General features: G+C 42.5%; 1 protein-coding gene across 3 annotated transcripts in view; it reads left to right on the forward strand.

Annotated features, from left to right (window-relative positions):
• Nucleotides 1,970-12,041, forward strand: part of CD247 (CD247 molecule) — a 92,622-nt gene continuing 82,550 nt past the window's right edge. The window contains exon 1 of one of the 3 annotated variants that reach the window (XM_005663131.3): nt 1,970-2,207. In XM_005663131.3, the coding sequence (XP_005663188.1) occupies nt 2,150-2,207 (58 nt within the window). In that variant the 5' untranslated portion in view covers nt 1,970-2,149. 3 annotated transcript variants of the gene reach the window in all.

Here is a 12,041-nt window from a genome sequence, read left to right on the forward strand (position 1 = left end):
ATATTCCATTGTTTCGATATGCCACATTTGTTTATTTCTCACTTGCTAGACATTTATTTCTAGTTTGGGGCTATTTTGAATAATGTTGCTATAAACACTCATGTACAAGTTTTAACATGGGCATGTTTTCATTCTCTTGAGTATACGCCTAGGAATAGAACTGCTTGGTCATATGACAATTCTACTTAATTTTTTGAGCAAATGTCACACTGTTTTCCATAGGGGGTTCACTGTTCCACATTCCCACCAGCAATGTATGAGAGTTCCAATTTCTTCACAACCGCTAACACTTGTCATCTGTCTTTTTAAAATTTTAGCCATCCTAATGTGTATGAAGTCATAGAGTTCACTGTAGGTATTTTTTTATTTTTTAAAGTTTTATCGAGGCATAGTTGATTTACAATGTTGTGATAATTTCTACTATACAACAGAGTGATTCTGTTATACACATACACATACCCATTCTTTTACAGATTCTTTTCCCATATAGATTATCACAGAATAGCGGGTAAATTTCCCTGTGATACATACAGCATAGTTCACTGTAGTTTTGATTTATATTTTCTGATGACCAAAGATGTTGAGCATTGTTTCATGTGCTCACTAACTGTTGGCATATTTTCTTGGAGAAATTCAGATCTTTCAGATTTTTAATTGTTTTTTTTTTCCTGTTTTAGTTGTAGGAGTTATTTATATATTTTGAATACTAGACCCTTATCAGTATATGATTTGCAAGTATTTTCTTCCATTCTATGGGTTGTCTTTTCACTTTCTTGATAGTGTTCTTTATGCATAGAAGTTTTAAATTTTGATAAAGTCCAATCTATTTTTTCTCTGATTGCTTGTGCTTTTGTGTTCTGGTTATTTTGGTACTTTTTTTTCACATTCACTCTTGTTCTAAAACTTTTGCTGGCATTTTTAGAGGAATGGCAGTTTTAGAGAATTGTAGTCTTCTTAGGAGGAAACTTGTTTTTGTTTTTCTCCTTTTGTCCTTTTTTAGGGCTACACCTGTGGCATATGAAATTCCTGGGCTAGGGGTTGAATTGGAGCTGCAGCTGCCGGCCTATATCACAGCCACAGCAATGAGGGATCCAAGCTGCATCTGTAAACTACAGCGCAGCTTGCTGCAACACCAGATTCTTAACCCACTAAGTGAGGCCAGGGATAGAACCAGAAGCCTCATGGAACTGTGTCAGGTTCTTAATCTGCTGAGCAACAATGGGAATTTCATTAAGGGGAAGGCTTTTTTTTTTTTCTTTCTTTTGGTCTTTTTGCCTTTTCTAGGGCCGCTCCTTCGGCATATGGAGGTTCCCAGGCTAGGGGTCCAATTGGAGCTGTAGCCAACCAGCCTACGCCAGAGCCATAGCAACTCGGGATCCGAGCCGTGTCTGCGACCTACACCACAGCTCATGGCAACGCTGGATCCTTAACCCACTGAGCAAGGCCAGGGATGGAACCCGAAACCTCATGGTTCCTAGTCGGATTCGTTAACCACTGCACCACCACGGGAACTCCGAGCTATACTATTTTGAAATATTCTATTAAATTCAGGCCAAGTTCAGATCTGCAACCTCAGAGCTACTCCAGTAATCTGCTTTATTGGTAAGGACACTGAGGTCTAGAGATGTCGAGTGGTTTACTCAAGGCTGCATAGCAAGTAGTTAGCAGAGATGGCGCTAAAACACAAATATTCTGTCCCTCCATTTCCCCTGACTCTGAATCCAGCGCTCTGTCATCTTACCATCCTCCATAAAATACATGAACCTAGCAAAGTGGCAAACGTTCTTACATGCACTGGGATCTTGCATTTATCTAGGGACTAACTTCACCAATCAAGATAGGAATTAGCTAAAAAGTAGGAAAAAAGGAAAATAAAACAATAGTTAAATGAGAGGAAAAGCAAAAATTGAGACACACACACACACACACCCCAACCCCTCAAACCTCCAGAGCTTCCTGCCTATGAACCGAAAGGGGGAGTGTGAGTTTCTTGGCCCTGTTGGCAGGTGCCTTCTCAAAGGCCCCATCGTCCTCCACTTCCTGAGGAGGCAGCAGCAGAACAAAGCTAGCAGAGACTTCTTTTCTTTTCTTCGTCCAGCCACGACTGCCTCAGCCTCTGCCTCCCGGCACCATCCTGGGGAAGGACAAGATGAAGTGGACAGCGCTTGTTATCGTGGCCATCCTGCAGGCACAGTTTCCAATTACAGGTAAGGCCAGATGTATTGATGGCAAGGAACTTTTAGAAACTCTTTGTGCGTGTGTGTGTGTGGGGGTGGGGGGTGGAGAGAGATGTGGAGGGGTGGTGAGAAGCCAGTGTCTCCTTTAAATCCTGTTCTCCCCAAATCAGTGGGCAGCTGGGCAGGGAGGGGTCCAGCTCGATGCAGGCATCTGCTTCATTAAGGCCACGTTGGGCATCCATTCAGAGTCAGCTGCTTGAAAACACACCTGCCCAAAGTATGGATTTTTCCAGTGATAAAAGGAGACAGACAAGTCTGGATGAGGAGAAACTAAGGCAGGTTCCATGTGGAGAAGAGGAGAGGGAGTATTTAAGCTGGGTGGGACCAAAAAAATGTCAGCCAGGCCATGTTTCATGCTGAGGCATTTTTCTAGTCGTTTACCCCCTTCCTGGCTCTATCACTCAACCCTTTTTCTTGGGCAACAAAGAATATTTCATTTATTGGTCAGAGAGGGTCATGGCTGTGGCCCTGTCTGACTTGAAACACCTCAATGGGCCAGGGACTGACTGGGTTAATGAGGGAGGGAGTGATATGGCCTTCTTTGGGGTCCATTCTAGGCTCAGCTCTGACACTGGTTCCCCTATGCCCCGCAGCTAAGGGCTGCCTGATGACACACCCATTCCAGGCTCAGTGACTCACCACTGCCCCTTGCTTCAGGCCGCTCTCCCTCTGAGGCCAAAAGGCTAGAGATGCTGACGCGATGTAGGGAACTGATGAGAAGATGTGACTTGTTAACTTGTCACCATGAGGAACAACCAACCAACAAGCGAACTTACTCCTCACTTTATTCCTGCTCCTGGAGTCTGACTTTTCTAGAATTCTTTCACTTCCACCATGTTTTCTAGCCCAGATAATAAGGAGAAGTGAAAAGAAGACAAAATGTGCTATGTCCGGGGACTGTTGTCATAGCATTTTTACAAAAAATGGGACAAGCTGTATTTGAATCTAAAGAAACAGGGAGGGTCGTCGCAAGCCAGTGTCCTTCCTCCACTTCGCAGCTCACCTCAGCATGGGAGGGCATTTGGCTACAATGGTGAGAGGGCAGGAGAGGCCACTGACACTTCTGTTCCTGCCAGGGAACGTGGCACAGCCCTGGCCTAGTGCCTTGGCGGTTTCGAGGACAAAGTAATTGCAGGGTTTTCTGTAAGATCACAGGTCTCTTCTCAGAAAGGCCGTGTGTTGGGTATGAGTCATGTGGTGCTGTGGGGTAAGAACATCAGATCGAGCTCAGAGCAGCCCATCTTTGTGTGTGGAGCAGCCAAGTGAATTCAGCGATTTCAGGGAGAACAGCTGATGGCAACAGAGTCCAGACCTTGGCTTCAGCTTGGGGGGGGGGGGCGCTGAACTTGGGAGATAATTCTACCATGTGGAGTTTCCTTAAGGGTCCATCTGTGCTGGGCCTTGGGGCCAAGGCCGGGGCAATGGAATTAGAAGAGAAAAGAAAAGTTGCTTGGGTGGTGGTGGCTTCCAGGAGTGGTAAACAAAACTGCACCCCGCAGACAAGATGGGAGGAGCCATGTCCCATTTCCACAAAGAGCGTACAGGAGGAAAAGCTTTAGATTCATCTTTCAATGCCACTTGCTTTGCCAGAGTGGAGATTGAAATTTCAGCTATTTTCAGATAAGGCTCCTGGACCAAAGTTGTTCAAAGTGTCCTAGCTCTGTTGGGGGAAGGCAAGAGAGCCTCACAGAGGTCTTTAACTCCGAGGGCCACAAAGGGCACCCAAGCTGCCTGAAAGGACACACACTCTGATCTCCTCAGGAGGGAAGGCTGTTGATGGAATTTGAGCTAAGGTCTTCCCTCTTTTCTTGAACAAGTAAGTTACTTACTCCTAAACCCATTTAAAACATCTTTTGGGGTTCCCATCGTGGCTCAGCCGTTAACGAACATGACTAGTATCTACGAAGATGCAGGTTTGATCCCTGGCCTTGCTCAGTGGGTTAAGGATCCCATGTTGCCATGTGCTGTGGTGTAGGTCACAGATGCGGCTTGGATCTGGTGTGGCTGTGGCTGTGGCAGGCAGCTATGACTCCGATTGGACCCCTAGCCTGGGAACCTCCATATACCATGGGTGTGGCCCTAAAAAGCAAAAACAAACCCCAAAACAAAAAACTTCTTTTGACTAAGACTTTTCCATTTGCATTTTCTTGGAAATGACCAGATCATTAAGGTCACAGCATACAATGACCTAGTCTGTCCACCTAAGGACGTCTCCCTGGGTGTTAGCCAAGATGGTCACCTGAGGCTGGAAGAGATTAAGATGGTGTATCTAATGGCAAGGGCACACTTTTGCCTGCAGAGCCCTCAGCTCCTCAATCCCTTTAACTCCTTGCTTCACGGTGGTCAGTGTGGCCTTTGTCTTTTCTCTGTAAGGAAATGCAGCTCTGACACAAAGCCTCAGGAAATGAGAACGCTCCCAGGCAGGTGGGAAGAATCAGGCTAATCACAGTGCTGCCAATTTCCCACCTTAAACAAGTACAACCTTAAGCAAGTTACTTAACCTCTCCGGGGCCTCAGTTTTCTCACCTCTAAAGTAAAAATAACCTTCATCACAGAGCTATGAAAGTGAGAAATAAAGGTAATGTGCCTGATACATACCAGACAGTCAATACATGGAAGTTGTATTAATTTTTACTATTATTACATCCTGGCCTGTTTTGTTGTTCTCATTATCCAGGGACAGAAAATGGAAACCCATGGTTAGGATTCTTAATTTGCTCTTGATTGTATCGTAAAGCAGCCTGGACATTTTCTCCATCTCTTGAAATCTAGGTGGTCCTTCTTTTGGCTTCTGAGCATATCCTGTAACAGCTCAGGAACACCGGTGGTCCCCAGTGGTAGGCCAATTGTGAGCAAGGATCAAAGCCTCAGTGGGTCACACAATGAGTGTTGCAGTGACCAAGTGAATTTTTCTGGAGACACTTATTCTGTAGAGGATATTCCCCCAAAATGAAAACATGACTGATTTTATACACACGCATACATATGCGCATATATATATATATATATATATATATATATATATATACACACACGCACACACACATATATAAAATATATAAATGGGGGAGTAAATTAAGACAAGGTCATCACTGGTCAGAGTGCCCATCCAAACGGGTGGTTTAGCTAGGGTATTTAAATGCAGACTCCTCAAAACCAGACCTTTGCTTAAACTGCTCAGAACTGAGCTTGAGGAAAGCTTTTGAGTGATGCTGGGACAGGTTTTTCATTGATGGCATTTAACCAATGGTTTATTTTGACCTTTGGTCATCTGGCTCTGCTCCTCTAGATGAGTTACTTCATCTGGCCTTTCTCAGATTTGCTGGCCTATTTACATTCTGCTGCTGCAAAACATCCGCCAGAAACAGTGCTAGAAAGCTCTTGCTTAGGTGAATAAACACCGCTGATTTTATTTTATTTTAATTTTTGCTGAATTTATTTTAAAATTCTTTTTATTTTTGTCTTTGTTTTTAGAAAATTAGATTTAATTTTTATTAGATATAATACTGTTTTACTTCCAAGAATCCGTTGGCATTGTGTCTTGGGTTTTATTTAGAAGGACTTAGGCGCCGTTAGGGAACTATCTTGCCTTAGAATTGTCCAAAACACACTCTAGGGATCTTTTTTCTCTGGAGCGTTATTTATCTATGGGTCAGCTAACTGATTAAATAAATAGCAGCAATAGTTCAAAATAAATTTTTTCTCTGCTTGAGCCAAGGCTAGTTCTTATCAAAATTAAAGTGACAGTAGATTTAATCAATTTGAGCAAACATACAGTCCATTTGGTTAAAAAAATAATCAAACCAGTCATTGGATCTGTTAATTGAAACAAAACGATTAGTTTACTCACTGCACATACATAGCCATTCCTTCCAGCCTAAAACACAGTCTAATGTTTTCTGAGGGAAAAGAAGCTTTAGTCTTACTTGGGGATGTAGCCCAGCATTTAGCACTGTGTCGGGAGCAAAGATCATGCACAGTAAATATTTGTTGAGTAAATTAAAAGGTGGGTGAATGAAGGAATTCTAGACTTTTCCATGTGATTAAATTCATTTTAAGGGTTTGTTGAGGGGGATCATATATCAGAGTGGCATTACCCTAGAGAACTTAGCATTAGACAAAGTTACTTTGGGAAAAAAAAAGCAGAAATTAAGCTGGTGGAGGGGATAGGGCAGTGGGTATAAATAGACTGATTCAAAATAAGTTACGAAGACAGTTAAGAATAAAATTCTACTGTTGTTAAAATTTGCTGGTTGGGCCGTATGAAATATCTGATAGTCATTTATTTGGGACCTATGAAAATGATAATTTCATGTGATTCAACTAATACTATTTCTTGCAAATAGACAAAAAGAAAGAAGCTCATTTTTTCTGACTTAGCTTTAACACTGGGGAAAAGCACAAAATAAAGAAGGCTACCACTGCTGGAAATTATTAACTAATGTACTAATAAACTAATGAAAGGCACCAAGGAGAAAAATAACAGTTTGTGGGTAACAGCATAAATCACATTATTCAATCTTCCAATAGAAAGAAAAAAAGCGGGGTATCTATAATAGTCCGATCTGGTCTAAGTGACGAAATAAATATCCCAAGTAGCTATCCCTTTTTTTCCTCTCTTAATTTGAAGTATTTTACCAAAAATATTGTAAAAGGATATTTTTAACATCAGAGGAAGTTATGCATTTTTAAAATATTCCATTTCAATATTTTTACAAGTGTTTATATATCTTCATATATTTGTTATAGAAACAATTTCATGTGCTTTTTTTCCTTAGTATTTTATTCTAAGCATCTTTTTTTTTTTCCCTTAGCCTTCATGATTGTTTTTAACTGCTGTGTAAACTTTCACAGTTTATGCATCGTATTTTCTTTACTATTTGTTTTTATTGTTGGACATTTGGGAAATTTCTAATTTTTCTTATTATAGCTAATTCTACAAGAAAATCCTTACATATCTAGCTTTAAAAGCTTCTTTTTTGAATTTCCTTGGGCTAATTTCTCCAGGGCTTACATTTAAAAGAATAAAGTAAAAACACTTAACAGGATACTTGACACTTCTGCTGAAAACAACCCCATCAGGGAAAGAGGTTTTTTTTTTCTCTCAGACCATCTGCAAGTGTTTCTTGTCTTCTCTGGAGTAGGCAATAAGGTGGGGGGAGAAAGGAGGCCATGGAACCAGAAAGATCTGGATCCAAGGCCTGGTTCCCCCCGACCCCAGCCTTTCACTGTGGCCAGGTGCCTACATTTAGAGGCTCGCTCTTCCTCTGTGAGATGGCGGGTGGAGAGGAGATACTACTCGAGAAAGTGGCTGCACGCAGGAGGTGCTCGAAAAGCAGCAGTCATTATTGTGTGTGCCTCAGTTTCCCACTCTGCAAAATAGAAAGGATATCATTTTCCCAGTGAAAGAAAATGTTTTCTTTTTCTAACATGCTTTCTTTTGTACTAACATGCTTTCTTTTTCTTCTTGTGTCACTAAACTGCAGTGTAAACTTGGGTAGAAATCTCTTTAGTTTTCGCATCTGTGAGATGAGGAAGAAGAGGGTTGAACATCCCTTTCAGCGACAGAATGACTTTCGAATGGTCTTGAAATTACCAAGTTTTTAAGAACATTTAGTTTCCCTACTGGTACTGGCTCATGAATTAGGAACCTAAACTTCATTCTTCCCTGCAGCTCCAAACAAGTGAATAAATAAAATAGAAACTTTTAAAAAATCTAGAACTTTCACCTTATCACAATATTGTTAACTTTCTCACGGGAGCTTCTGTTGTGAAAAATCCAGGAACACAGTCCAGCATTTTCTGGCTTGTTCTTTACGCTTGTGCATTAACTATAGATTTATGGCCACACAAGGACTTTGTTGGTGAGAATGGACTTGAAGAGAAAGCAAATTGCAGTGGTGGAAATGTTAGGAGCTTCCACTGTACTCTCTGTTTGCCTGTTATGATTCGTGCTACTCAGCAACTAATTTTCAGGTTCAAGGGGAAAAAAATAAATAGAAAGCATTCGAACAAGGACAGGCAGGATCCTTGCCCAGTCTAGGCCAACGTTATCTTAGTGCAGTTATCTCTTTTTTTTTTTTTTTTTTTTTTTTTTGCTTTTTAGGGTCGCACTCGAAGTATATGGAGGTTCCCAGGCTAGGGGTCTAATCGGAGCTACAGCGGCCGGCCTACGCCACAGCCATAGTCACACCAGACCCGAGCTGAGTCTGTAACCTACACCACAGCTCACGGCAACACCAGATCCTTAACCCACTGAGTGAGGCCAGGGATTGAATGGGCAACCTCATGGTTCCTAGTCGGATTCGTTTCCATTGCGCCACGACGGGAACTCTGCAGTCATCCCTTTATATTTACAAATGTTTCCAGTGCTTTCAGTCAGAACCATTCTATGGCAAGCAGCAGTAAAAATATTAAGATTCTCTTTTTATAAAGAAAATGAAGCTCAGAGATTTAGTGACTTGCCTAAGAGTAGAGCCAGGCCCCAGTTTCTCTGATCCCTTGTTCAAACTATGTGCTCTCGACTGTTCTGTGGACCCTCTCTAGTAGATCTTCTGTCAGTTTGCAATATCATATATCTGATGACTGAATCCTAAAGCAGACTTTTGAAGGTATTCCCCTTAGTAAGCACTTATTACACACCTCCTTTTAATTGTTGAAGAAATAATTATTTTGAAGTGAAACAGCCTCATTTTCTGCTTTGTATGAAGTATTTGGTTGTTAATAGAGCATCACATTTTTCTCTGGCCTATAATTATAGTTCTGAACTCACATTTTCCCCAAAAGTGGTAAAATCCATATTTTCTGTTTTTCTCTTAATAAATATACCTATTTTGGAGCCTTTCTTGAGGGGTACCGGCCTCGATTTGCAATTCAACCTGCTTCTGTGTACGCAGGTCTCCCCTCCCCCCAAGTTACGCATAGGTGGAAATCAAACGTGTAAATTAAAATGTAAATTAAATTGTATGTGAGAAGCTTTGATCCAAAATAATTGCCTTTAATTGATCTGTTTGGTAAGAATTTACCTTCATACAGTATATAAGGTTTTGTGGAGTGACGTTTTCTAAAAGAAAAGCATTTTATTACCCAGAGAATCTGAGGTGAGATTTGATTTTTTTATATAAATCATCGAGGAGTGGGAGAATTACCTTTAAATGACAAATGTCTATAATCAATTCTCAATTATTTATGTCAGATTTCGGCCTTGAGGTCACTCGCATCTGCCTGGGCTGAGCTCGGGGAGTGCAAACACTTTTGCTGTTGACTGGAGCAAAGCAAACCAAGATAAGAAATCTGATGCTCAGAGAAGAATAAGTGAAGCATTAAACTGCCCAAAACGCAAATATCAGTGACTCTTAGAGGGGCCATTCCCCAAGCTGACCAGGAAAAGGGCTAGGAAAGGAAAAGTGTCTGGCAGGTTCAGCAGGATATTTGTAGGGCTGCTGCGTTATATATGCATTGCTTTTGGCAAACCCTGGAGTTGGGAGGACAACTCAGAACACAAAGCAACACCATTTAGGATTAAACAAATTATCACTTCTACAGTAATTGCTGTAGATACTAGAAGGTCAGCTGGGTATTGCTACATTTCACCTGTTTCCTATCCTGTAGTGTTTACTGGCTCTAAGACAGAATGTGAATGGCAGCCCTGAGTTAGGACTACCTTTTTGTCCTGTAGGCTGGGAGTGATGGTGGAGGCTTGGAGGGAAGAGGTCTTGTAGGGGGAAGAGTAGAAGAGAGCCTGGTTTCTGGGGATGGAGGTTACCATCTGTGGCTGTGGGGGGCAGCCTGGCCTGAGCAGCGTGCTCCAGGAAGGCAGCTGAGCCAGGGGACGCTATCATGGGACCAGCCTGTACCCAAGCCCCGTCCTGTGGGTTAATGCTCAGTGTGGATGAGGCAAACACTTGCACCATCATGTTCTCTGCTGGGGGTGCAGGAGTCTATGCCCCGGGTGTGCATGTGCAGGCATGTGTGAGGCTATGTGTTTGTGTATGTGTCCGGTGTGTTCCAGCATGTGGGTGCACATGTGTGTGATTTGGTGTGCCTGGTGCATGTATGTGCTTATTTGTATGGGGATGGCATGTGCATCTGTGTGCACCAGTGAGTGGTTTTCTGTGTATGAAGTGAGCATATAAGAGGAGGTTGGTGGCAGCATGACAGCTCTGTAGAAGGAAGGGCAAATGTTGCTTCAGCTTAGAGCTGGCCATCTAAGTGGCAGAGCAGTGGGGCAGAGATGCCATTGAATGCAGTCCAGGCATTCTCTACAGGAGAGGGGTAAGAAAACTGTCCAAACTAGAACGTCTAGGATCATAGAGATGCAGAGACCTCTCGTGTCTCCCAACTGCCGTCATTAACTCCTCTGAAAACTCTGCCATCTCCCAAGTAAGCCTTCTATCTTTCTTTCCTTCCACCTTCTTCCCAGTTCCCTCTACTTAGAATGCAGACCCTACCCAACTCCCACCTGTGAAAACCCTGTCTTCCCCTTGTAATCAGGTCCAGATGCGTGGGGATCTCCCAGACTCACTGCTGACATTATTACCACCATTAGGGTGACAAAGGAAAGTGGAAAATTGTTGTTCTCAGAACTCAAGGTTAAAAACCCAACACAAATAGTTCCCTATGGTGAGCCCTTCTCAAAGTGGAGGCCCAGCACACAGAGTTTTAGAAACATGTTCCTGTCAGCAGAAAATGTCACCAGCTCCCCAAATTCTCACCAGTTCTCCCCACAGCGGACATTCTGTGAGTTTTGACTAAAAGAGTCAAAATGCATTGGATGCTTTTCTTTCTGCCCTTAGAATAGATAAGCAATTCAATAAGGTGGCTCCTGGTAACCTACTTTGGCTGTAGAGAGCTGGTATTGCCAGACTGATAGTTATTTTTATTTTATTATCATTATTATTATTCTTTGTCTTTTTAGTGCCGAACCCAGGGCATATGGAAGTTCCTAGTTAGGGGTCGAATCAGAACTACAGCTGCCAGCCTACACCACAGCCACAACAGCACTGGCTCTGAGCTGGGTCTGCAATCTACACCACAACTCACGGCAACGCTGGATCCTTAACCCACTGAGCAAGGCCAGGGATCGAACCTGTGTCCTCATGGATACTAGTCAGGTTTGTTAACCAGGGGACTCCAGAGTTATTTTTAATATCTGATTATTCAAACCATCTGGATGGGACATTTCCCTTGCACTGTCATTGGGAAAGAGAGCACTGACTGGAAGGGAGAAAGAGGAGGTGCCCAGCAGAAAATGCTGCAAATAGCCTTTTAGCTTGGGGCCTGGTGCTCTTGCTGAAATTTCTGCCAGCATATTTTTAGGCATCATAGACCTCTCTAAGTTGACAAGGATTTAATTCTCTGTCCTGTTCTCTTGCATGCAGCATTCAGTTGAAAATATGAACTTTAAGGAAAAAAAGTTTGCCGCTTTAAAAATACTTCCTGATCTGCTATTCTTGCTAAAGTCCTTTAAATTATACATATCTTTACACCATGGCCATGATCCAAAGGAATCAGAGCAATTGAGAAAACTTTATTGCTGTTCTGAGCTTTGAAACCACAGATGATAGTTTAAGAGACTATTTTGAGAAACGGGGCACACAGGCCATGTGGTGATGAGAGACCCTCAAACAAAATGTTCTAGGGGCTTTGGTTTCACAACTTACTCCTGTGGTCACAAGAGGTGGATGGAGCAATGTATGTGGGACCACACAAGAATGATGGGCGTCGTGGCACCAAAGAGAGCTCTTTCTAGAGAGCATTCATAAAATCCATCTTGGAGTTCCCGTCGTGGCGCAGTGGTTAACG

This window comes from Sus scrofa, chromosome 4 (assembly GCF_000003025.6).
Source record: "Sus scrofa isolate TJ Tabasco breed Duroc chromosome 4, Sscrofa11.1, whole genome shotgun sequence".
Taxonomy (NCBI): Eukaryota; Metazoa; Chordata; class Mammalia; order Artiodactyla; family Suidae; genus Sus; species Sus scrofa.